The sequence below is a fragment of the Neltuma alba genome, unplaced genomic scaffold (genome assembly GCF_004799145.2).
Source record: "Neltuma alba isolate B1F8T4 unplaced genomic scaffold, ASM479914v2 tig00010370_pilon, whole genome shotgun sequence".
Lineage (NCBI taxonomy): Eukaryota > Viridiplantae > Streptophyta > Magnoliopsida > Fabales > Fabaceae > Neltuma > Neltuma alba.
Window position 1 is genome coordinate 724,433 of NW_021635275.1, and position 25,705 is coordinate 750,137.

A 25,705-nucleotide genomic window follows, 5' to 3' on the forward strand; every position below is an offset into this window, starting at 1 on the left:
TTAACTTTTATTCTAGCTTCTGTCGGCGACCTTTGGTGCATCAGTGGGACTAGGAGAACTATGTTTTTGAATGTTGGTTATCCGGTTTTTAAAATATTGATGATCTATCACTTCCTTTTTCTAGAATTTCAGAAAAATACAAAGTAAGAGGAGGCAAAATTAATAGAAGAGATTGAAAACCAAGCTAATTTTTTATAGCTAAGTTATCGGGTTTTGGATGCTTCAAATGTTTGCTGGTAATTTTTATTTACAAGACATTTTCAGTATATTTTTTACAAATTAAGAAAAATCTTAAATCACATTAACATTTTTGTAAAATATAATAATTTTTCAATTTTATTTCTATTTAATGTATACATTTTTTAAAAAATAACTGTTTATACTATAATAAATAAAAAGTAAAATAGTATATTTATATTAAAAATTTAATAAAATACTTTATAAATAGGATTTTTTTTAATAAATAAGATAAGATGAGTATAACTATAAGCGAAGACTTCATAGTATATTGACTTAGGGTCCGTTTAGATCAGCGATTGGAAAAATAGCTTATTGAAAAAGTAGCTTATGGAGAAGTGAAATTAGATAAAAGCTAAATTGGATAAGCTGAATTGTGTTTGGATTAGAGTTCAGAAAAGCTAGTTTGCAAAAGTGAAATTGGTAAAAAAGTGTTTGGATTATGGTTGAGTAAAAGTAGGTTTGACTGTAAAATGAACAAAATAAATATGAGTTTTAGTAAATAATGAAACATGATTAAAAAAATGATTTCACATAATATAATGAAATTAAAATAATTTAATATGAAGAAGTCAAATTTAATGAATGAATTAAATTTTAAAACTTTAGAGAAATCATAAAAAAATTTGTAAATATAAACTGGAACGTAATAAAAAAATAATTTTATATAATACAATAAATCTAAATTAATTTAATATGAAAAAATGAAATTGAATGAGTAAATTAAATTTTCAAATATTAGAGAAATTATAAAAAATTATTGTATTTTGTTGACTAGGCAAACTTTTGACAAAAATCATCCATGTGGCATCTGAGTGACTTACATGACAATACGTGTTTTATTGATTTTCTCCCCAAACAAAAATTCATCGCATGATATGGAGAAAAACTTTTCTAAAAGATCTTGACTTTTAACAGTTTAACTTCATCATTGAACTGCTAGTCAAAAAACTTAATCACAGAATTGGGAGAAAAAATACAATCGACCCCCAAACCATGATCGACGCCCTGAATCATGAAGAGGAGTTTGCTCTTAAGCTCACAAGGCAGACGCGACGGAGCTTCTGGCAAGGAGGCGACAGAGCCAACTGCAAAGATGGGTCATGGGTTTAATGAGCTCTGGTCGAAAAAAGAGAATGAACAATAAGAGAATAATGAAAGGAGTGAGAGAATAATGGGAGGAGAATAAGAGCTTATCTGATTCAATAAGCTACAAAAATCAGCTTGGGCCAGATCGTGCATTCAGTAGCTTAAATTCCATAAGCTACTTTTTTTTCCAAGCCCAACCAAACAGGAGCTTAACACCAATCAGACTTATGCTGATTTTAAGCTACTTATAAGCTCTTTAGAAGCCCAGCCAAACGGACCCTTAGTGATTGAGAATGATAATTGAATTCCAATAGGGTGGGCGGCCCCAGCACCAACGTCCACGTTATAATTATTACGTCCGCTCCTTCTAAGCCATACACGCTACAGTGACGTTGACGTTGACGATCACTCATTAAATGCCTCTTTAACAAAACGTAGAAAAAGGCGAGCAAATTTTTCTGACAGAGGAGTGCCACTGCAAGGGAAGATTTTATAGTACCCTTGTGATTTTTAATATAAAACTTAATTATTGATTTAATTTTGATATTAAATATAAGACTCATTTTTTTATATTTATCAATTTTTTTTAAATTATTTTTATAGATACTCCCTCAACTATAATCAAACAGAAGAGAGAAATGAGGTATTAAGAAAAATGATTACGGTGTTTTAAGAAAAACATGTCACATTTCTTATAATTAACTAACTTACTTAACTTTCTTAATCTAATCAAATTAGTTAAATAGATTTTATATTAAAAACAAAAAGAGTACATTGACTTGGTGAGTGGGAATGATAATTGAATTCTAATAGGGCGGGCCGCCCAGCACCAACGCACACGTTATGATTATTACGTCCGCTCCTCGTGAGCCATACACGCTCCGGTGACTTTGACGTTGACGATGACTCGTTAAATGCGTCTTTAACAAAACGTAGAAAAAGGTTAGTAAATTTTTCTGACCGAGGAGTGCCCCTACATGGGAAGACTTTGTTGTACATTGACTTGTTGATTGAGACTGATCATTGAATGCCAATAGGGCGGGCTGTCCCAACAACACGTTTTATTTATCATTTTTTTTCCCTGTTTTTATTTTTTCATAGCCCTCATAGTTAATTTATCACTTAACACACGTCTTTAGAATCATTTAAGAAGTTAGGCGGAATTAGTATATTCTCAAGTTACATTACACTTAAGATGGGCCAAGAGTCATATAAGGAATAATTTTTTAATAAGTACAGTTTCTGAAATTTGAATTTGTATTTTTTTCAAATAAGTGAGACCACTACTGCCTCAATTAACATCTTGTTAGTAAAGTCATATAAAGTACAAATTTGTTCAGTAAGTTTTCAGACAATAGAAAGTTTCTTTTTTTATATATAAAATTTGCCTCGAAAGTGTAAAATCATAACAATTTTTTCCCACTGTTAAAACACTAATGTTGATTGGTTAAATAGTAATATTGACCGTTAATATTTTTAACAGTATGAGACAAATTTGTTAAGATTTTAAACTTTCAGGATGAATATATAATAAAAAAAAGCTTTCAGACGCTTAGTGTTCATGAGTTAAAACTTCCGAGACAAATTTGTATATTAACTCTTTAAAAATTTATATTTCTTTTAAACATAAAAATTAAATAATTAATTTGTAAAATTTTATTAAAAGAATAGTTATTGATAAAAGAATATCTGTTGCTTTTTATAAAGTAATTATTTTAAGCATTTGTCTTGAAAAGGACAAATCAAAACAAACTTTTTTATTATTAAACCATCTTCCTATATAAAGGCCGAACCTCTCCACTATCTTGTGCACCACACAAACAATGAGCACTGTGATATTACTATTATGCCATGCTGCTCCTTTCTTCCCCATTATTGCCACTACCATGATAGCTGAGGAGAAACAAAAACATGCTCTGCATTAGGGCAACTGGCGGAATGCCTCCAACCTTTCTGGCATTATATGGAATCTGTACGTAGAAGCATCAAATATAAACTCAATAATAATTTAATAAACTTGCATGTACATAACTGATTAAGAAAAATGTCATACTCAAATGGCATAGAGATTGCCAAATTGCGACATACTTGACACTTTTGGCACCTATACATATATATATGTGTGTGTGTGTGTGCATGTGTGTAATATGATTATGAAGGATTTAGGAGGAGGAGGTGACGCCACTAATAACAACAACAAAAACAATCTTTAATTTTGTCTAGCATTAGTGAAAATCAAAACTGCATTAAGAATAAGAAAATACAGGAAATCTGAAAAAAAAAAAAAAAAGCAAAACAGGAGGATGTGAAGAGTAGGCTAATGCCCTGTTTGGTTAAATACTTATAAGCAAATTTATGTAAGACGAAACGAAACTTTTCTTATATATTTATTTTGTATTATGTGAATCTTAATAAAAGAATGTTTTTTAAATGAAGCATCACCATTCCAAACAAACAGTAAAGATTAATCTAATTTGATGGCTGAGTTATTGGGCTTTTAATGGTCTTTTTATAAGGCTTTATCAATAACATGGTATAAAGACAAAAAAACAAAAAATAAATGCTAAGGGCAGACTACTCCTTGTAGTATCAATTAAACTTAATAAGCTTAACTAAGGTCGTTGGAGTTTATCTTTTAGGATTTGGATCCTTGTAGTTTAAACTCATGCTACTAATAATTAACTGTGCTGATATGGCTTAATAGCGTTAAAAATAATTATGTGGCAAAGGGTGTCAATAAAAAAAATTGCCTAAAATTACTTGAAGATTTTAAAATTCTAAAATTATCTCAAATAATTTTAGTCAAAAAATAAATAAATAAAAATATCAACCAAATCAAGTCTTCTCATCACACACGTTATGATTATGTCCATTTATCTTGAGGAGGCGTACGCTGCTCAAGCCATTTTGACGTCGACGGTGCCTTATATACAAAAGGGGGTCTTTAAAATCTAGGAAAAAAGCGTAAAATTATGTAATTTTTGCCAACAAAATAAAAAGCACCAAAATAGATTTTTTTTAATTAAAAAACGCAGCAATATATATATTGAAAGGCCATGTGAATGAGCCGACTACATTGATTAATAAAGTGTTTTGGTGAAAATCAATACCATATATGAGGTAATAATGTGAAAAGAGTTTTATATAGACTTGTGTCTTACTTTTTAAAAGTGTTTTTTAAGTAAACTAAACACTCCTTTTAAAAAAAGAAAAAGCTCAAACACGTTTATTTCTTTCTTCTACTATTTTTTATTATGGGAAGTAAATGCATTCAGCTTTCCTTATTAGAATAACAAGCTTCCTAAATCGGCTTCGATGCTAATTTTGGTTATCATTTTGAATCTTTCATTAACTAATGATGATTAGTTGTATTAATTGTCATTCTATAATTTTACTAACAGTAATTACAATTCGAATGTTTTTTCAACTAATTACAATTCCAATTATTTCAAATACTCTTTTCTTGTAAGAAACGGGGCAAAAAGCCTTATAAACTTATATTCATCAACAAAACAAAAACGTGGGTAAGAAATGTTCACTAAGTTCACTAAGTCCTTCAGATAAGTATCTACCACATCACTGGGGGGCATCCAACCTGTACAACTTATTTAATCTTTCCCATCCCAAAATATAAGCTCACTTAGGATATTAATGTTTTTTTTTCCAATTTAGTCCCGCTTGAAAATATGTAGTCCCTTGCAAATCTAAAGCATCGATATCTTCCAATTTAATAAGAACAATGCCGGAAAGTATTATTGTTATTTTTTTAAGTAAATTTATGAGTTAACTTTGATTTTGCTTCTCTATTTCTCTTTATCTATTTGCACGTAATAAGTAAACCGACAGGTGTGCTGGTTTTAAAAAAAAAAAAAAACCGACAGGTGAGTACAGGTGAGGAAGACTTTGATATTGACTTGGGCGGTTGAGAATATAATGATAATTTCATCCCAAGAAGGCGGCCCCGCGTATGTGCAACTCGTTTTCTTTGTTTTAATTATTTATTTTGCCAACGGTTTTCTCTGTCTTTTATTACGCGGTGTCATTGGACGACATTGACGTGGAAACAACATACTTGCAAAGCCATGGTAATTAAGCTTTTGTCTATATAAAGACTCTATGATGGGTGCATTCATTATTGTGTGATCACCACTTTGCGCAAACATAATTAAAGGAAGATGGGTGTGATGATATTGGTATTGTTACTATGCTTTGAGATATCTTGCTCCCAGCAGATAAATATGATAGAAGAGGAGAAACGAGCTCTGCTTCAGACCAAATGGTGGGATCTTAGTGATAACTTCTCAGACCCTTGTGATTGGAAAGGCATGTATTGCAATGAATTTGGAAGCGTTATTGAGATGAGTCAGCCAATGATCACTCCAAAGGACCCTCGGCTAGCAGATCTAAACTTCACTGCATTTCCCAACCTACAACATTTGGGTCTTCATGAAATGGGTTTGATAGGTACTATTCCAACTCAGATAGCTAGTCTTTATAATCTCAAGCTTAATAATAATCTTACTGGTGAGTTATATAGCTTTTGCTTTCACTCTTACCTTGCAAAACTCTGTCAATTTTAAAATGTTATTTTTACCTCCACACAATTTAATACATCTATTGACAAGTACCATTCCAACATAGATAGAAACTCTTCAAAATCTTCCATTATTATTTCAAAACAATCTTGCTAGTAAATTACCAAAACTCACTCATATACTGGCAAGTTGACATTTATTCTAGCTCCTACCGGTGAACTTTTATGCATCAGTTGGATTAGGAGAACTATGTTTGTGAACTTCGGTTATCCGGTTTTTAAAATATTGATGATCTATCACTTCCTTTTTCTGGAATTTTAGAAAAATACAAAATAGGAGGAGGCAAAATTAATAGAAGAGACTAAACCAAGCTAATTTTTTTGTAGCTAAGCTATCGGGTCTTGGATGTCCCAAATGTTTGCTCGCAAGTTTTATCAGGACACTTGCAATAAGAACTAGTTTAAGTGCCTATTGCAGGGATGATCACCATTATCCTCATCACTACAATGACATTATGAACAATTATAGTTTTAACTATTTAAATTTATAGTTTTTTAACCAATGATTTAAATTATTTTCATGAAAATGTGAATAATTAAGATATTATTTCTATTTTAAATTTTTGCACAGATAGAAATATAAAATTATTTAAAACATAAAAATAAAATTAGATTTAATCTTAGATCGTTCAATTTTATTTTGAACGGCCCAGATTTCCAAACTGAATGCCCTGCATAAGGGGTTAGCTATATTTATCCATTAATTCTCCAGCATGTATTGCTACATTTGATTCTTTTTATAAGGCTTTATTAACAACTTTGTCTAAATTTAAAAATTTACTTAAAATTGATTAAAGTTTTTAATATTTAAAAATTACCTGACATGGTTTTGTCAACAAAAAAAAATCAATGAAATCCCCTCTTCCCATCACACACGTTATGGTTATGTCATTTTGTCGTGAGGCATACTGCAACTTTGACGTTGACGATAGCTTACAAAAGGTGTCTAGAACGTAGAAAAGAAGTGGTAAAGTTGTGAGTTTTGTGATATCAAATTAAAACCACCGGTCAAAATATATATTACTCCCTCTGATCAACTGGTGGAATATTTACAAACTCTTCAGACGACCCTTGTGAGTATATTGTAATGATAATGGAAGTGTTATTTGGATAACACCCATCTATGGACCCATTTTTCAAGCCAGCCCTAGGTAGTAGATCTCAACTTCACTGCATTTACTAATTTCATAGAATTGGATCTTAGAGAAATAGGATTGATAGGTATGATTCCAATTCAAATAGGATCTTAGAAAACAAGGAAATTAAAGCTGAAATACATAAATCAGTTTGCGATACAATTTTCTCAATGGTCACACTACATTTTTAATGGTAATGCAAAAATACTTGGAAAAGAGGAGATCCACGATTGCTCTAAAATTCCTTTTTTGATAAGAAATAATGTAGAACACATTTGTAACTCAAATGACTAGCTTTGACCATATCATTCCAACTCAAATTGTAGCTCTTCCAAATCTCACCTACCTATACATGTCTTACAACAATATTATTAGCGAGTTATGTACCTTTCACTCTCATCTTGCAAATTTGCTGAATTTAGATTTGTATTTACATCTATAACTTAAATAGAATATGTAAACCTTGGTAAGAAATTACGTATAACACACATTTGAACTCAAATGACTAGTTCTGACAGGTACCATTCCAACTCCAATTGGACTTCTTCATAGTCTTATCTCTTTGAACTTGTCTAGAAACAATCTTAATGGTGAGTTATGCACCTTTCACTCTCATCTTGTAAATTTGCTCATGTTCTATTTACATCTATAATTTAATGGAGCAAATTCATTCTCAATTTTTATTTCATAAGTAATAAGCTCCATTACATTTTCAACTCAAATAATTGGCTTCGATAGGTACCATTCCACCTCAAATTGAAGCTCTTGCAAGTCTCACTTATCTAGACTTGTCTCACAACAATATTCTTGGTGAGTTATGCACTTTTACTCTCATCTTGCAAATTTGCTCATGTTCCATTTACATTTATAACTTAATAGAGTAAATTCATCCTCAATTTTTATTTCATAAGTAATAAGCTCCAATACATTTTCAACTCAAATAATTGGTTTTGATAGGTATCATTCCAACTCAAATTGGAGCTCTTCCAAATCTCACTTACGTAGACTTGTCTTACAACAAGATTATTGGTGAGATATGCACCTATCACTCTCATCTCGCAAATTTACTCAATTTATATTTATATTGACATCTCTAACTTAATAGAATATGTTAACCTTGGTAAGAAATTACGTAGAACAAACATTTGAACTCAAATGACTAGCTTTGACAGGTACCATTCCAACTCAAATTGGACTTCTTCATAGTCTTATCTCTTTGAACTTGTCTAGAAACAATCTTAATGGTGAGTTACGCACCTTTCACTCTCATCTTGCAAAATTGCTCATGTTCTATTTACATCTATAACTTAATAGAGCAAATTCATCCTCAATTATTATTTCTTAAGTAATAAGCTCCAATACATTTTCAACTCAAATAATTGGCTTCGATAGGTACCATTCCACCTCAAATTGAAGCTCTTGCAAGTCTCACTTATCTAGACTTGTCTCACAACAATATTATTGGTGAGTTATGCACCTTTCACTCTCATCTTGAAAATTTGCTCATGTTCTATTTACATCTATAACTTGATAGAGCAAATTCATCCTCAATTTTTATTTCATAAGTAATAAGCTCCAACACATTTTCAACTCAAATAATTGGCTTCGATAGGTACCATTCCACCTCAAATTGAAGCTCTTGCAAGTCTCACTTATCTAACTTGTCTGACAACAATATTACTGGTGAGTTATGCACCTTTTGCTCTCATCGTGCAAATTTGCTCAAGTTCTATTTACATCTACAACTTAATAGAGCAAATTCATCATCAATTTTTATTTCATAAGTAATAAGCTCCATTATATTTTCAACTCAAACAATTGGCTTCGATAGGTACCATTCCACTTCAAATTGAAGCTCTTGCAAGTCTCACTTATCTAGGCTTGTTTAACAACAATATTATTAGTGAGTTATGCACCTTTCGCTCTCATCTTGCAAATTTGCTCAAGTTCTATTTACATCTACAACTTCATAGAGCAAATTCATTCTCAAGTTTTATTTCATAAGTAATAAGGTTCAATACATTTTCAACTCAAATAATTGACTTCGATAGGTACCATTCCACCTCAAATTGAAGCTCTTGCAAGTCTCACTTATCTAGACTTGTCTCACAACAATATTATTGGTGAGTTATGCACCTTTTACTCTCATCTTGAAAATTTGTTCATGTTCTATTTACATCTATAACTCGATAGAGCAAATTCATCCTCAATTTTATTTCATAAGTAATAAGCTCCAATACATTTTCAACTCAAATAATTGGCTTCGATAGGTACCATTCCACCTCAAATTGAAGCTCTTGCAAGTCTCACTTATCTAGACTTGTCTCACAACAATATTACTGGTGAGTTATGCACCTTTTGCTCTCATCTTGCAAATTTGCTCATGTTCTATTTACATCTACAACTTAATAGAGCAAATTCATCATCAATTTTTATTTCATAAATAATAAGCTCCATTACATTTTCAACTCAAATAATTGGCTTTGATAGGTAAAATTCCACATCAAATTGGAGCTCTTTCAAGTCTTACTCATCTATACTTGTCTGATAACAATATTATTGGTGAGTTATGCACCTTCCACTCTCATCTTGCAAATTTGCTCAAGTTTTATTTACCTCAATAACTTAATAGAGCAAATTCATCATCAATTTTTATTTCATAAGTAATAAGCTCCATTATATTTTCAACTCAAATAATTGGCTTCGATAGGTACCATTCCACCTCAAATTGAAGCTCTTGCAAGTCTCACTTATGTAGACTTGTCTAACAACAATATTATTGGTGAGTTATGCACCTTTTACTCTCATCTCACAAATTTGCTCAATTTATATTTGTATTTACATATATAACTTAACAGAATATGCTAACGTTGGTAAGAAATTACATAGAACACACATTTGAACTCAAATGACTAGCTTTGATAGGTACCATTCCAACTCAAATTAGACTTTTTCATAGTCTTATCTCTTTGTGCTTGTCTAACAATAATCTGAATGGTGAGTTGTACACATTTTACCCTCATTTTGTAAATTTGCTCAAGTTCTATTTACTTCTATAACTTAGTCGAAAAAATTCATCCTCAATTTTTATTTGATAAGAAATAAGCTCCAATACAGGTAGTATTCCAACTCAAATTGAAGGTCTTTCAAATCTCACTTTGCTAATCTTGCGTGGAAACAATATTAATGGTGAGTTATGCACCTTTCACTCTCATCTTGTAAATATGTTCAGGTTCTATTTACCTCTATAACTTGATAGATCAAATTCATCTTCAATTTTTATTTGATAAGAAATAAGCTCCAATACAGGTACCATTCCAACTCAAATTGAAAGTCTTTCAAATCTCACTTGGCTAGACTTGTGTGGAAACAATATTACTGGTGAGTTATGCACCTATCACTCTCATCTTGCAAATTTGTTCAAGTTCTATTTATCTCTATAACTTGATAGATCAAATTTATCTTCAATTTTTATTTGATAAGTAATAAGCTCCAATACATTTTCAACTCAAATAATTAGTTTCAATAGGTACCATTCCACCTCAAATTGAAACTCTTTCAAGTCTCACTTATCTAGACTTGTCTGATAATTATATTAGTGGTGAGTTATGCACCTCTCATTCCCCTCTTGCAAATTTGCTCAAGTTCTGATTACCTCTATAACTTAATAAAGCAAATTCACCCTCAATTTTTACTTGATAACAAATAAGCTTCAATACAGGTACCATTCCAACTCAAATTGGACGTCTTCCAAATCTCAAATATCTATTCTTATATGGCAATAATATTACTGGTGAGTTATGCACCTTTCACTCTCATCTTGAAAATTTGCTCAAGTTATATTTACCTCTACAACTTAATAAAGCAAATTCATCCTCAATTTTTATTTGATAAGAAATAAGTTCCAATATATTTTCAACTCAAATGACTAGCTTCGACAGGTACCATTCCAATTCAAATTGGAGCCCTTAGAAATCTCTTTTTTCTACAGTTGTGTTACAATAATATTATTGGTGAGTTATGTACCTATGACTCCCATCTCTCAAATTTGCTCAATTTAGATTTGTAATTACATCTATAACTTAATAGAATATGTTAACCTTAATAAGAAATTATGTAGAATACACATTTGAACTCAAATAACTGGCTCTGACAGGTACCATTCCAACTCAAATTGGACTTCTTCATAGTCTTATCTCTTTGCACTTGTCTAACAACAATCTTAGTGGTGAGTTATGCACCTTTCACTCTCATCTTACAAATTTGCTTAAGTTCTATTTATCTTTATAACTTAATAGAGCAAATTCATCCTTAATTTTTATTTGATAAGTAATAAGCTCCAATGCATTTTCAACTCAAATAATTGGCTTTGATAGGTACAATTCCACCTCAAATTGGAGATCTTTCAAGTCTCAAATATCTAGACTTGTCTTCCAACAATATTATTGGTATGTTATGCACCTTTCACTCTCATCTCACAAATTTCCTCAATTTAGATTTGTAATTACATCTATAACTTAATAGAATATGTTAACCTTAATAAGAAATTATGTAGAATACACATTTGAACTCAAATAACTGGCTCTGACAGGTACCATTCCAACTCAAATTGGACTTCTTCAAAGTCTTATCTCTTTGTACTTGTCTAACAACAATCTTAGTGGTGAGTTATGCACCTTTCACTCTCATCTTGCAAATTTGCTCAAGTTTTATTTACCTCGATAACTTAATAGAGCAAATTCAACCTCGATTTTTATTTGAGAAGAAATAGGCTCCAAGACCACAACTCAAATGACTAGCTTTGACAGGTACCATTCCAACTCAAATTGGAGATCTTTCAAGTCTCACACATCTATACTTGTCTTCCAACAATATTATTGGTATGTTATGCACCTTTCACTCTCATCTCACAAATTTCCTCAATTTAGATTTGTAATTACATCTATAACTTAATAGAATATGTTAACCTTAATAAGAAATTATGTAGAATACACATTTGAACTCAAATAACTGGCTCTGACAGGTACCATTCCAACTCAAATTGGACTTCTTCATAGTCTTATCTCTTTGCACTTGTCTAACAACAATCTTAGTGGTGAGTTATGCACCTTTCACTCTCATCTTGCAAATTTGCTTAAGTTCTATTTATCTTTATAACTTAATAGAGCAAATCATCCTTAATTTTTATTTGATAAGTAATAAGCTCCAATGCATTTTCAACTCAAATAATTGGCTTTGATAGGTACAATTCCACCTCAAATTGAAGCTCTTGCAAGTCTCACTTATCTATACTTGTCTTGCAACAATATTATTGGTATGTTATGCACCTTTCACTCTCATCTCACAAATTTCCTCAATTTAGATTTGTAATTACATCTATAACTTAATAGAATATGTTAACCTTAATAAGAAATTATGTAGAATACATATTTGAACTCAAATAACTGGCTCTGACAGGTACCATTCCAACTCAAATTGGACTTCTTCATAGTCTTATCTCTTTGCACTTGTCTAACAACAATCTTAGTGGTGAGTTATGCACCTTTCACTCTCATCTTGCAAATTTGCTTAAGTTCTATTGATCTTTATAACTTAATAGAGCAAATTCATCCTTAATTTTTATTTCATAAGTAATAAGCTCCAATACATTTTCAACTCAAATAATTGGCTTCGATAGGTACCATTCCACCTCAAATTGAAGCTCTTGCAAGTCTCACTTATCTAGACTTGTCTCACAACAATATTATTGGTGAGTTATGCACCTTTCGCTCTCATCTTGCAAATTTGCTCATGTTCTATTTACATCTATAACTTAATAGAGCAAATTCATCATCAATTTTTATTTCATAAGTAATAAGCTCCATTACATTTTCAACTCAAATAATTGGCTTCGATAGGTAAAATTCCACATCAAATTGGAGCTCTTTCAAGTCTTACTCATCTATACTTGTCTCATAACAATATTATTGGTGAGTTATGCACCTTTCACTCTCATCTTGTAAATTTGCTCAAGTTTTATTTACCTCGATAACTTAATAAAGCAAATTCATCCTCAATTTTTATTTGAGAAGAAATAGGCTCCAAGACCACAACTCAAATGACTAGCTTTGATAGGTACCATTCCAACTCAAATTGGAGATCTTTTAAGTCTCATATATCTAGACTTGTCTTACAACAATATTATTGGTATGTTATGCACCTTTCACTCTCATCTCACAAATTTGCTCAATTTAGATTTGTAATTACATCTATAACTTAATATAATATGTTAATCTTAATAAGAAATTATGTAGAATACACATTTGAACTCAAATAACTGGCTCTGACAGGTACCATTCCAACTCAAATTGGACTTCTTCATAGTCTTATCTCTTTGAACTTGTCTAACAACAATCTTAGTGGTAAGTTATGCACATTTCACTCTCATCTTGCAAATTTGCTCAAGTTTTATTAACCTTGATAATTTAATAGAGCGAATTCACCCTTAATTTTTATTTGATAAGAAATAAGCTCCAATACCTTTACAACTCAAATGACTAGCTTCGATAGGTGCCATTCCAACTCAAACTGGCGCTTTCCAAATCTCACTTATCTAGACTTGTCTTACAACTATATTATTAGTGAGTTATGATCCTTCTACTCTCACAGTTCAAATTTACTCTATTTAGATTTCAAATAACGCACAACACATTTGCAGTTCAACTTACTATTAAAATTGTTACAAGACACAAGCAATGCTAACTAGTTCATCTTCCTAGTAAATTCAAAAAAAAAAATTAGAGTGTATGTTATAAGACACAATCAATGCTAACTTGTTCATCTTCTTGGAAAATTCAATAAAGAGGTTTAGAGTAGATAAATAAGGATACCTCGTAAACATGGTGCCATGCTTTTATCAAGAATTGGTGAGTATATTCCTTTATTATTCCCCTATCACTTTTCTAACCCATATTTGTTCAACCTTGTATACTTTTCGTCCACAAAAGGAATAAAGGAAATTATATTGATGTGGATAGAATAACTCCCAACCCACTCTCATCATTCCTATAGCATTAGTATGATATATATGAGTATGAAAACAAATGGTTGGGCAACATGTGAGGTCTAGTTAAGCAGTCTTGTAAGAAGAAAATTCAGATAAATTTATGTTTAGACACAGATATATGTTAAATTCAGGGATTATTCCATCATAGATAGAAGCTCTTCAAAATCTCACTTATTTAGGCTTGTCTTTTAATATTCTTATTGGTGAGTTATATATCTTCCATTTCTATTCTTACCTTGTAAATTTACTAAATTTTGAAATATTGTATTTACCTCCCCACAATCTAATACTTCTATTGACAGGGATCATTCCATCATCGATAGAAGATCTTCAATATCACATTCATCTGAACTTGTCTTGTAACAATTTTACTGGTGAGTTATCTATCTTTCATTTCTACTCTTACCTTGCAAATTGACAAAATTTTGAAATATTGTATTTACCTTCACACAACCTAATACCTCTATTGACAGGGATCATTCCATCATAGATAAAAGCTCTTTAAAATTTCAATTATTTGGACTTGTCTTGCAGCTATCTTACATGTTTTCTACCTTCCACCCTTGCCATCCTTATTTAGAATCGCTAGATTTGAGTAAAACCAAGAAAATAGTTAGAGCCATTCTTTCAACTTTGGATTTTATAACAAATCTCCACAACTTCTATTTATAGTCAAATTTGTTAACTGCAGGTGACATCCCTTCTTTGGTTTTCAATTTGGGATATTTGCGACATTTTGATGTTTCTCAAAATCAATTAAGTGGTGGCATACTAGAACAATTAGGCAATTTCAAATATCCCACTTATATTGTAGATGTCTTCCAAAATTATCTAAGTGGAAACATATCATATATTTTGAATGATTACTTTGATTTTGATGGTAACTTTATTCACAACAAATCCAATGGAATATTACTATCTAGTTTATGTAGTTGTCCACCCTTATGTCGCATTGACTTGAGCTACAATAGTATCATTAGTAGCATACCTAGATAACTTGGTGTGCTAAAGTACATCAATTTGTCATACAATCTTCTCAGTGGCTATGTTCCAAGTGAATTTTATGGTTCTTTTTCTCATGACTTTTTAAATGGTGATACAGAATTGCTTTGGCCAGAGAAGATACATAAAGGCTCAAATTCTTTGTTGACAATCATTGTTCCTTTGATCATTTTTCTTGTGATCACATTTGTTGTGGGTTTCATCTTATTTAAATCATTAAAAAAGAACAAGAAATCCATAAGTGAGACAAGAGAAGCCAAAAATAGAGATTTGCTTTCCATATGGAACTACGATGGAAAAATTGCATTTGAAGATATAATTGATGCAACAGAGGACTTTGACATTAAATATTGTATTGGAACTGGTGCCTATGGAAGTGTTTATAGGGCACAACTTCCAAGTGGCAAAATTGTAGCATTGAAAAAGCTTCATAGAAGAGAATATGGAAACACATCTTTTGCCAAGAGTTTTCACAATGAAGTAAAGATGTTGAGTGAAATTCGACATCGCAATATTGTAAAGCTTCATGGTTTTTGTTTACATCATCAATGCATGTTCCTCATCTATGAATACATGGAAAGAGGAAGCCTTTTTTATGTGTTGAATAATGATGATGATGCTAAAGAGTTGGATTGGAGCAAAAGAGTGAATGCCATCAAAGGAATAGCAAATGCTTTGTTCTACATGCATCATGGTTGTGCTCCTCCAATTATCCATCGAGACATAACAAGTGGTAATGTGTTGTTAAACTCAAACATGGATGCTTTTCTATCTGACTTTGGCACAGCTAGAATCATTGATCCAGATGCATCTAACCAAACTCTTCTAGTTGGTACTTATGGTTACATTGCTCCAGGTCAACTTTTTTGATTCTGTACTACTTCTCTTGTTGTGTTGTATCTTTTTTTACAATTACTTATCTCTAGGCAATTACATAACTTCTTTATATTTTTCTCTATTGCAGAGCTTGCATACACTTTAGTTGTAACTGAAAAATGTGATGTTTATAGTTTCGGAGTGATGACATTGGAAACAATCATGGGAAGACATCCTGGAGATTTGATATTGTCTTTGTCAAAGACATGTTATGAAAGCATTTGGCTAAAAGATGTGGTAGACCCACGTATCCCACTGCCATCACGAAAAGATGCACGGGATGTAACTCTTTTGGTAGCAATAGCATTAGCATGCTTGAATCCATCTCCCCAATCTCGGCCATCAATGCAACTAGTGTCTCAAAGGCTTTCATCCTCTAACCTACCATTAGCCATTCCTTTCAATAATATCGCAATCCATCATTTAGTGAATCAAGATGTGTAAATAATGTAGTATGAAGCTCGAAGATTCAGCTTATGTTTGCTTGGTACTTGTAACATCCTAAATATATCTTAATAAAAAATTATTATTATTTCAAAAAAAATGATATTTTATCATTATAAATAATAATATTTTATTATTAAAAAAAATCCATCTATTCCATCGAATTCGATGGAAAAGCTGTAAGCATTAAAGAAGAAGAAGAATTTGGGGCAAATGTCATTTATTAAAGAAGGAAAATGAAGAGGAAACGTTTGAAGTTGAAAGATAAATAAGGAAGGATGATGAGATAAGAAATGAGGTGTATGCAGAGAGAAAGAGAGAGAACAAGAATTAGAGAAACAGAGAATGAGAGATAAGTAGAAAAGTACTAGCATTTTGAAAAGTAATACTACGTCCGGTCCTTAATATAAGACCCCATTTGACTTTTTGTTTGGTCCTAATTATAAGACCCCAATCCATTTTGTCTCTTATATTTATGCATTTTTTTTCAAGATAGTCCTTCTAATAATTATAGTTTTAACCAATACACTTAATTAACAAGGATATTTTAGGAATGATAACACTTATTTATTACAAATAACTAACTTAACTTACTTCCTTAATCTCCTCAAATAAGTCAACTGGGTCTTATAATTAGGACCAGAGGTAGTACAAGCTTTGTTGATCATTTAGGTACATAAAAGTACTTCTTTTTATTAAATTTTCTTTATGAATATTTTCTATATATTTAGAGCTTTATATTACTAGTATCATTATAATGTTTAAAGAAAATTTTGGGATTTGGGTATAGAGTAAGTATTGAGTTTTGACAATAGATTACCATAGAAATTTAGAGGTAAATAAGTAGTAGGTTTAGATTTGTCCATTTATTACTTTTGGTATTTAAAATCAAATTTATTTTGCTGAAAAATCTATTATTTATGATATATACCATATTTATACCGATTAAAATTAAGTTAAATAATTTATTTAGGTTGTTTAAGATTTTAGTTGAAAAATGCATTATTCAAGAGATATAGAATGTTTTGACCAATTAAATTTAAGTTAAATAACTTATTTAGATTATTTAGTATATTATTAAGATTCTAATCAGTTTAAGATGTGAAATTGGTTAAGGATATGTTATTAGAAAAAAATTTGAACTTGGAAACTTAAGTTATAAATTGAGAATTTTACAATGTTAGATAAAAATAGTTATATATATAATTTGAATGAGTTATTTGGGTAGAGAAAAATTGTTATTTGAAATAAGAATTTTTGGGTAGTAAATATATGTAGATATATTAATAATAATAAATCCTATGTAATTTAAGTTATTTATTTGTATGTATATTAAATTGTATCTATATTATTTATAGATTATCTTGTATTTTAGAGTTTGTAATTTGTGCTCTTATTTCTCAAGATGTGAAATTAAGCTTGGAGTAGAAGTAACTAGAGTTAATTTATTTTATATACATGCTTTGGATTGTAAGGTGTTTACTATACATTTATTTTCTCAAATTAATTTGTGAAAGTATGTCTATGAATAAAGCAAGGTATTTTCTTATATGACAAATTTTGGTGAAGTAGGAAGTATGTCAATTTAATAATACCTGAGTTGTATTTTATTGGGAATTATGTTTTCTTGTGGTGCTAAATTTGATATACTGATATTATGCTATTAAATAAAATGAAAATGTGGTGTAATTTGTTTGAAATTATATCATCTTACTTTAAAGAACTATGATATTTTTAATTTATATTGTGATTATACATGGGGTTCATATGTGGAGGTTGGAATTATGTTATGTGGAGGATAATTGTTCTTGAAGTCTGCGCAACATGCTTACACTATTGATCATAGTGTTTGGCCTTTTTGTGAGACCCCTTTAGTTCTTCCTTTTCCTTGGCTTGGAATTAAGAACAAGATCTTGGATAGACACTTCTTGCACTATAGTCTATTTTTAGGCGGTGTAGATGTAGGAGGGGGCCTGTTGCTTGATGGAGTGGGATGATCTTCGGCCGGGTTACTTAGCACAAAAAGCCCAGGTCCTTGTCAATGAGTCTTAAGGAGGAGTATGGTGATGGAATGGCATATTTCATTGTGTTATTGCATATGTGTACTTTTGTATGAATTGTGTTGTGGAAGGTTAGACATACTCCTTTCATGTGATTGTATCTATTAAAGTATCATTTATTACTTAAATTATATTTAAGCACTACTTTACCAACTTGCCATCCTACTTGTATATATCTTAAATTAATGCTTGGTTACTAGGACTTTATGTCTCATCCTATTATTCATTAATGCTTTTTAGGAGAGCCATCTGGTTTGGCTTGGAGCGAAGGGAAGCAACCAAAGGCATAGACTGGTACAGTCTAATAGTCCTCTTTTGGTTTAGGCATATAATGTTATGTATATTGCCATATGAGGGCCCATGATTTTATTGACATATACTTTTTTTGGTTTGGTTGTTGGATTATTGTATTTGATGGTATGCTGTTAAAATGATTGGAGGCCATAAGACCTTGCTATATGTGTTACTCTTATGTGTATGACTTATGGATTGGGCTGATCACCTTGTGTTTCTTATACCCTAAGTCTTTGTGGGATGAATGTTTATATTGGGCTTGTGGGTAATTACTATGCCCTGAGTCCTTGTTGTACGTGTGGTTAAACTTATAGGTATTTTATGTATCTTGAGCCTCTTAAAATGTTTTCAGAATAAGACAAACTCTTTATAACCATAATAGTACTTTAACATTCTAATTCAATTCTTTTTTAACTATGGTTATCATCTTAAAAATAGTTTTATAATTATGTATTAATTGAGAAGAGGTTTTTTCAGTAGTACCTCAAGGGAATCCTTTAACGATTTGCTTCGAAGTATGGTTTTTAAGTTTGTCGTATGTTTAATGCCTTGTAGCTAATATTTATCCGTTTAAAAAATTCTATACATGTCAAGTTTTGCATAACCTTATTGCATTAAAATAATAATATATTGAAATTGAATTATAATGATTCCATACATTTAATTATCAAAATTTGAAGCCATTAGTTGCGGAATAGAAACTCAATCAGAATTCATCAAACTTGTCCACGACTAATTTAGTTAAAAAGTATCATACCCAATCAAGTAACATAACATCATCATCACCATCATTTGCAAGTCGTGATAGATCGAAAGCCCTCTGTCCATATTGTTACAAGTTCAAGAAGCATCAATTAAGTTGACCAAAGTAAGTTTCAAGCAATGCCCTCCTCTGCAGCATGTGAGGTCCTCTTAAGCAGTCTTGTAACAAGAAAACTCAGAGAAAGTTGTGTTTAGTGACAATTTAATGTAGTTGTAATGTAAACCTATTCGGTTTACTTTTCAACCTCTCAATAGGCTTGTGCACGACATGAGAAGATCTGCTCTCTAACTAGAGCTTTAAGTTAGAGTAGTTCTTATAACAATTTAAATTATTATCAAAACTAGACATCAATAAACCTGGCAGCTAGTTGCAAAACTGGTCCAGGCGTAAGGTCTATTGGTCTTAAATGAGGACTATCTCTGAAACTATTATAAGTGAAATAGAGTGATTAACAGAGTGACTATTATAACCCTAAACCCTCATCAATAATGATAAGAAATAAACAAAATCCCTTGCACCAATCCGAGGGGAGTAAACAATTGAATAGAGCCATTGACAGGGTTGCCTCTTTCTAGATGGTTATTTGGAAGATCACTAGATTCCATAATGACCATGAGCTTACACTTCATTATAGATATACAGAAACTTAATGTCTACATTTGCACAAGATGATTTAAATTTGTAGCAGAAACACTTTGCTTGCAGGACTTGAAATCCACTCATTAATCATTTTTATTGCAAGCTTATTTTTATTCACATTTCCCAGAATACATTAGACGGGAAAAAAACTCCCCTCTTTAAATTTTACTTGATAAGATAAAATTGCATGTGAAAAATATCAAGGGGACTACAGGTGTGTATCCCTATGGAGTAGTTTTCATATTGTAGAGTATGTAGAATCTTTCCATTGGCGTAAAATTGTGGGCTCTACCCCTTATGGATTGCCAAAAATAGTGTTAACTTTGATTTCAAGATGTAGATGTTTTTAATATCTTTCTTTCATGTTGAACATATGTTATTGCCTTGCATAATGATTCAAGATATACTAATTCCAGTCCATAATATAAGAGTTACATGACTGATTTGAGAAAATTAAAAATATTAGTTAAGTTCGTTAATTGTAACAAATATGTGCTGAGTTCCATAAAATACCATATTTAATCATGTATATCAAAACTATTTCTTGATGAGAATCCTTATAATCAATAGAGATATTTTAGATAAAACATTATAGATTTGGAAAGCAAAGTTGATTGAGGTCATATATTTATGACCAAACTCAATAACCCAAAATAACTCTTATACTAAGGATCAAAGGAAGTAGTATTTAATGATAGTGTTGGTAAGGAGCCATAATGAAAATGATTCAATTTAAGACAAATTTTATTGTTTCAACTTATCTTGGTTCCAGTGAATTAATTAGAAGCAACTTACATGTGTGTGTTTGTGTGTGTGAGGGGAGGCCAAAACGATTCTTATTTATTAATATTTTAAGGGTTTCAAGAATAATCCTCAAGCAAAATTAATCAAAGATAGCATTGTCATTGTCCATTATAATTAAAAAAAAAACATAAAATCCACTATGGAACTTTTGAATTCTTTCTTAACTTTTTTAGAAAGAAAAAGCAGAAGTTACTAAATTTATAAACAAACAGAAATAATTTGCAAAGCTATATGTATGTTTCAATATGAAATTAAAAGGACCAATAGATAAGCCCCCTGTATCAATCAACCGCAATGATAAAGAAAAAGCGTAAACATGTTTTTTCGTTGTTATGGGACAAAATCAATCAAATTTCTTCCCATTCGCATATAAAGATTTAAAGGATAAGATTTTTAAGTACAAATCCTCTCCTTAAAGAATAACACGCTACTTTTTTTTTGAAGTACAAATCCTCTTCTTAAAGAATAACACGCTATTTTTTTTTAGAAGATAGGAGATTATCCAAAATAATCTGATTTAATAAGTTTTTTTTTAAGTAAATGGGTATTTAGGGCTTAAACTTTCTTCCCATTTACATATTGTTTGGTTGGCAATTTTAGCCAAAACATGATAATTGGAGGGACATCATTAGGATTATATATACTACTTCTGGTACTTAATCCATGACAATCATGCATAGCCATGTGTTTTATTTTTATTAGGATTAAATAATATCAAATGCTAATATTTCAAAAATAGAACACATAACTATGAGTGATTGGAAAACTTGACATAACGGGTATAAGAAACTTGATTTAAGTGTGGTTCTTTGGACATCTAAAACTCATTTCTAAAAATCTATTATATGAATAATTTAAATATGATGATGATGATAAACACACTATCAGTTAATAACTAGAGTGATTAATAATAAAAAGTGCGTATCAGTACCTACAAAGCCATGTGGTAGTTAAGCTCTTGTCATTTTGATGTTCCTCTATATATATAAAGACTTTATGGGTGCACTCATTTTGTGATCAGTTTTTGTAAACAAATGAATTGAAGATGGGTATGGTGAGAGTGGTATTTTTATCATGCTTTGTCGTAACTTGATTCCATATTAATGGTGCAACTGTGGCCAATATGATAGAAGAGGAGAAAACGTGCTCTGCTTCATACCAAGTGGTGGAATTTCAGCGATAGTGCCCACAGCTTCTTAGGCCCTAACTTGTCTCTAGGAAGAGATGTCTTGCAGTGAATTTGGAAGCGTCACTGAAATCTAACCTCTTGTGATCATTGCACAGCACCCTCAGCTAGCTAATCTCAACCTTACTGCATTTCCCAACCTACAATATTTGAGACTTTAATTTCTAAGACAGGTTTGATAGGTACCATTCAAAATCAAATTGGAGCTCTTCATAATCTTATAGATTTGGACTTGTCTAATAACAATCTTACTAGTCAATATGTAGTTTCCACTCTCACCTTGCAAATTCATTCAATATTCAAATGTTTTATTTACCTCTATAACTTAATAGAATAGGTTATCGACAGGTACTATTTCAACACAAATAGGAGCTCTTCAAAATCTCAAGCATTTAGACCTGTTTCATAACAACCTTATTGGTGACTTCTCTTCCACTTTTACTACCCTCAATTTTTATTTGATCAGAAATAACAGAATATATTTATGACTCATAGGAAGTTGTTTCAATAGGTACTATTCTGAGCCAAATAGAAGATCTTCAACATCTCACTTATCTAAACTTTTCTTGTAACAATATTTTTTCAAGTAAGTTACTTTTCATCCTCATCATCCAAAAAGAAAAAAAATTAAAATTAAAGACATGTTTTAAAAAAATTAAAATACCTAGCTTGCTTAGTGTCAGAAGTCCTTTTTATGCTTTATGATATGAGCAATTCAAATATAATAAAAAATAATATTGAATGCTGCATAAATCAACCAAAAATAATAAAGATCAAGAACAAACAAGCTTTTTGTTGTAATGTGAGAAACTCTTTCAAGGAACTTATAAATTGACGGTAAGCTTTTGTCATCATTTAAACACATGATTATAATAACAACCAAATGTCAGTTCAAATCCCGCTACTAATGTGAATACCTTGTTAGTAGACAATTTGTAAATACCATTGCAAATGTTTTTTGAGCCTTGAGACACCTAACTAAATTAAACTTTCTTCTATAATAATAATAATAATAATAATAGCCAACCTTCCAATATATAAAAATTTTGCACTCATTTGATGATCATTTCCATTAATTATTATTATCTTGTGATGCCATTATTTTGTTCGTCAATGTCGCCACTATGTGGTCTCCGTAGAGGAGAAGGACGCACTACTTGCAAGCAAATGGTGTGACATCAGCCGTAGTGGCTCCAAATACCATTGTGATTGGCATGGCATAACATGCAATCTTTTTGGAAATATAATTTCAATTGACCGACCAAGAATCCATTCATAGCAACCTCGACTAACATATCTCAACTTCATTGCATTAGAAAACTAGAATATTTGAATCTTGGTAGAATAGGGATAACAGGTACCATTCTAATTCAAGTTGGAACACTTCACTTAATAGTCCAAAATTAATATTTACACTTGCCTTGCAATAATCTTATTTACCTTCTAACCATGCTCAATTTGAATAGAAACAATCTAGTTAGAGCCATTCCCTGTACATTGGGTTTCATGACAAATATCAAAAACTTATGTGTGCTCAAATTTATTCATTGCATTACAAAAACTATAGTATATTTCAATTTTTAGGGAATGGGGTTTAGAGGTATCATTCCAACTCAGATTGGAGCTCTTCAAAATATCATTCATTTAGACTTGTTTTATAATAACCTTACAGGTGTGTTACCTTCCACTCTTACTACCTTAATTTTTATTTGATTAGAAATAACTTGCAACTCAAATGACTAGTTTCGAAAGGTATTATTCCAACTTAGATAGGAGCTCTTCAGAATCTCCATCAATTGGACTTGTCTTACAACAACCTTAGCTTATTGGTGTGTTGCCTTCCACTCCTACCACCTTAAATTTTTATTTGATCAGAAATAACATAGAACATGTAATTTGCAACTCAAATGATTGTCCTTGACAGGTATCATTCCAACTCATATAAGAGCTCTTTAGAATCTCAATCAATCAGACTTATCTTATAACAGCCTTACATTACAGGTGCAGTTATTCTCCTATAACCTCAGGTTTTGTGACAAATCTCAACAACTTTCATTTGTACCCAAATTTACTTATAACAGGTGTTATCCCTTCTTCAATTTTCAATTTGATGAATTTAATAGAAGTTGATGTTTCTCAAAATAAATTAAGTGGTAGCATGTCGAAAGAGTTCGAGCATGTCAATTAATTTAAAAAGTCTCATACTCAAATGAGTGCACAAGCTCTATCATGCAAGAGGAAAGCCCTCTGTCCAGTTATTATTAGTTCAAGAAGCATCCCACCATAGCCAAAATCATCAGTCTTCTCCGAAGATTTTCCCGTAAAGAGTCAAATTCAGGCTCAAATGGACCTATAAAAGGGAAGGACAGATTATGTTGTGAATAGTAGATATTAAAATGGAGATAACGGAGGGTGTTGATTTTATAAAAGCAACACTACCAGAAAAAAGGTTTTTCACGGCGGTTAAAAGTGGCTTTTCATGGCGGTTTTGAAGGCGAAGTTGATAAAGGCGATGTTGAAAGGTAAAGAAAACACGGCGGTTTTGAACCGTCGTGGAAGGTGATTTTCCACGGGGGTTTCTATATAACCGCCGTGGAAAATTGATTTTCCACGACGGTTTTACATATGACTACCGTGGAAAATCAATTTTCCATGGCAGTTAAAATAAAAACCACCGTTGAAATTTGACTTTCAATGGCAGTTTATAAATAAATTGCCGTGGAATATTATTTTAACGGCGGTTATATATATAACCGCCATTAAAAATACATTTTTTTAAAAAAATTCTGCTTGATTTTCACTTTTACCACCCTGCAGTTTATAGTTCCAAATAAATGTAGGCAGTGCAGATCATGCAGAACAAGATCAACTAGCTAGTTGATATATATACAGCATTGAAATTTCTTTTACACCATTTAAAAATAGGGAACCGGCCAATATAATAGAACTAGGTGGTTAATTAAGACCAAGGAACACGTATTGGCTAGGTCCAACAATTCTGAAATAGAAGTAACTACTTCTCTATACAATGGAAATCATGAACATGTACATATGAGAGGGAACTGAGAGAAAACATCTAACAATGAATTTTTTGAGAAATAACTTATCTATTTGAAAGCTAAATTTCAATTTTTTCTACCAATGTTGTTGACAAAGTGTCCCTCATCAAGTTGATGTCATCCATGAGATATGGCGCAGTATTTTGAAATATCTGTTAATAAAAAATAACATAGTAAACTTAGTCAAAAATATGAAATGAATTGAAGAACGTCATGCAACGTAACTCATCTTTACCTCGTCTAATTTCTCAGTCGTTCCTGTCTCAATTATGTCATTCATGTAGCGGATGACATAATATCCACACTCAACATGTCCTTGTTGACAACGGTACTAAAAAAATAAGATATAAAATTTGAATATTAGACATTATTGATTATAAACATTAACTTTAATTCATCCAAAAATGTTTAAAAGTTAGTTCAAAACAACATATACCTTTGGAAGAATCCATGTTGGTGCTTGTCTATTTTGTTTAA

The 25,705-nt window shown here is 31.1% G+C and overlaps 1 protein-coding gene across 1 annotated transcript; it reads left to right on the forward strand.

Moving 5' to 3' along the window:
• The first annotated feature begins 5,492 nt into the window (after positions 1-5,492).
• Positions 5,493-16,423, forward strand: LOC114756061 (probable leucine-rich repeat receptor-like protein kinase At1g35710). The gene is made up of 12 exons (XM_028944972.1): positions 5,493-5,790; positions 7,795-7,866; positions 8,014-8,085; positions 8,449-8,520; positions 11,213-11,284; positions 12,299-12,370; positions 12,514-12,585; positions 12,734-12,805; positions 13,386-13,457; positions 14,404-14,475; positions 15,192-15,959; positions 16,068-16,423. The coding sequence occupies exons 1-12, from the start codon at positions 5,502-5,504 to the stop codon at positions 16,421-16,423; spliced, it is 2,061 nt and encodes a 686-aa protein (XP_028800805.1). The 5' UTR covers positions 5,493-5,501.
• The last annotated feature ends 9,282 nt before the right edge of the window (positions 16,424-25,705 follow it).

Bases quoted from the DNA above. Each gene is read 5' to 3' on its own strand.
- LOC114756061 (XM_028944972.1), top strand. From the start codon at position 5,502: ATGGGTGTGATGATATTGGTATTGTTACTATGCTTTGAGATATCTTGC. The intron at 5,791-7,794 runs GTACTATTCCAA...TGGCTTCGATAG, and splicing joins TCATGAAATGGGTTTGATAG to GTACCATTCCACCTCAAATT. The intron at 14,476-15,191 runs GTGAGTTATCTA...ATGACTTTTTAA, and splicing joins GTCTTGTAACAATTTTACTG to ATGGTGATACAGAATTGCTT.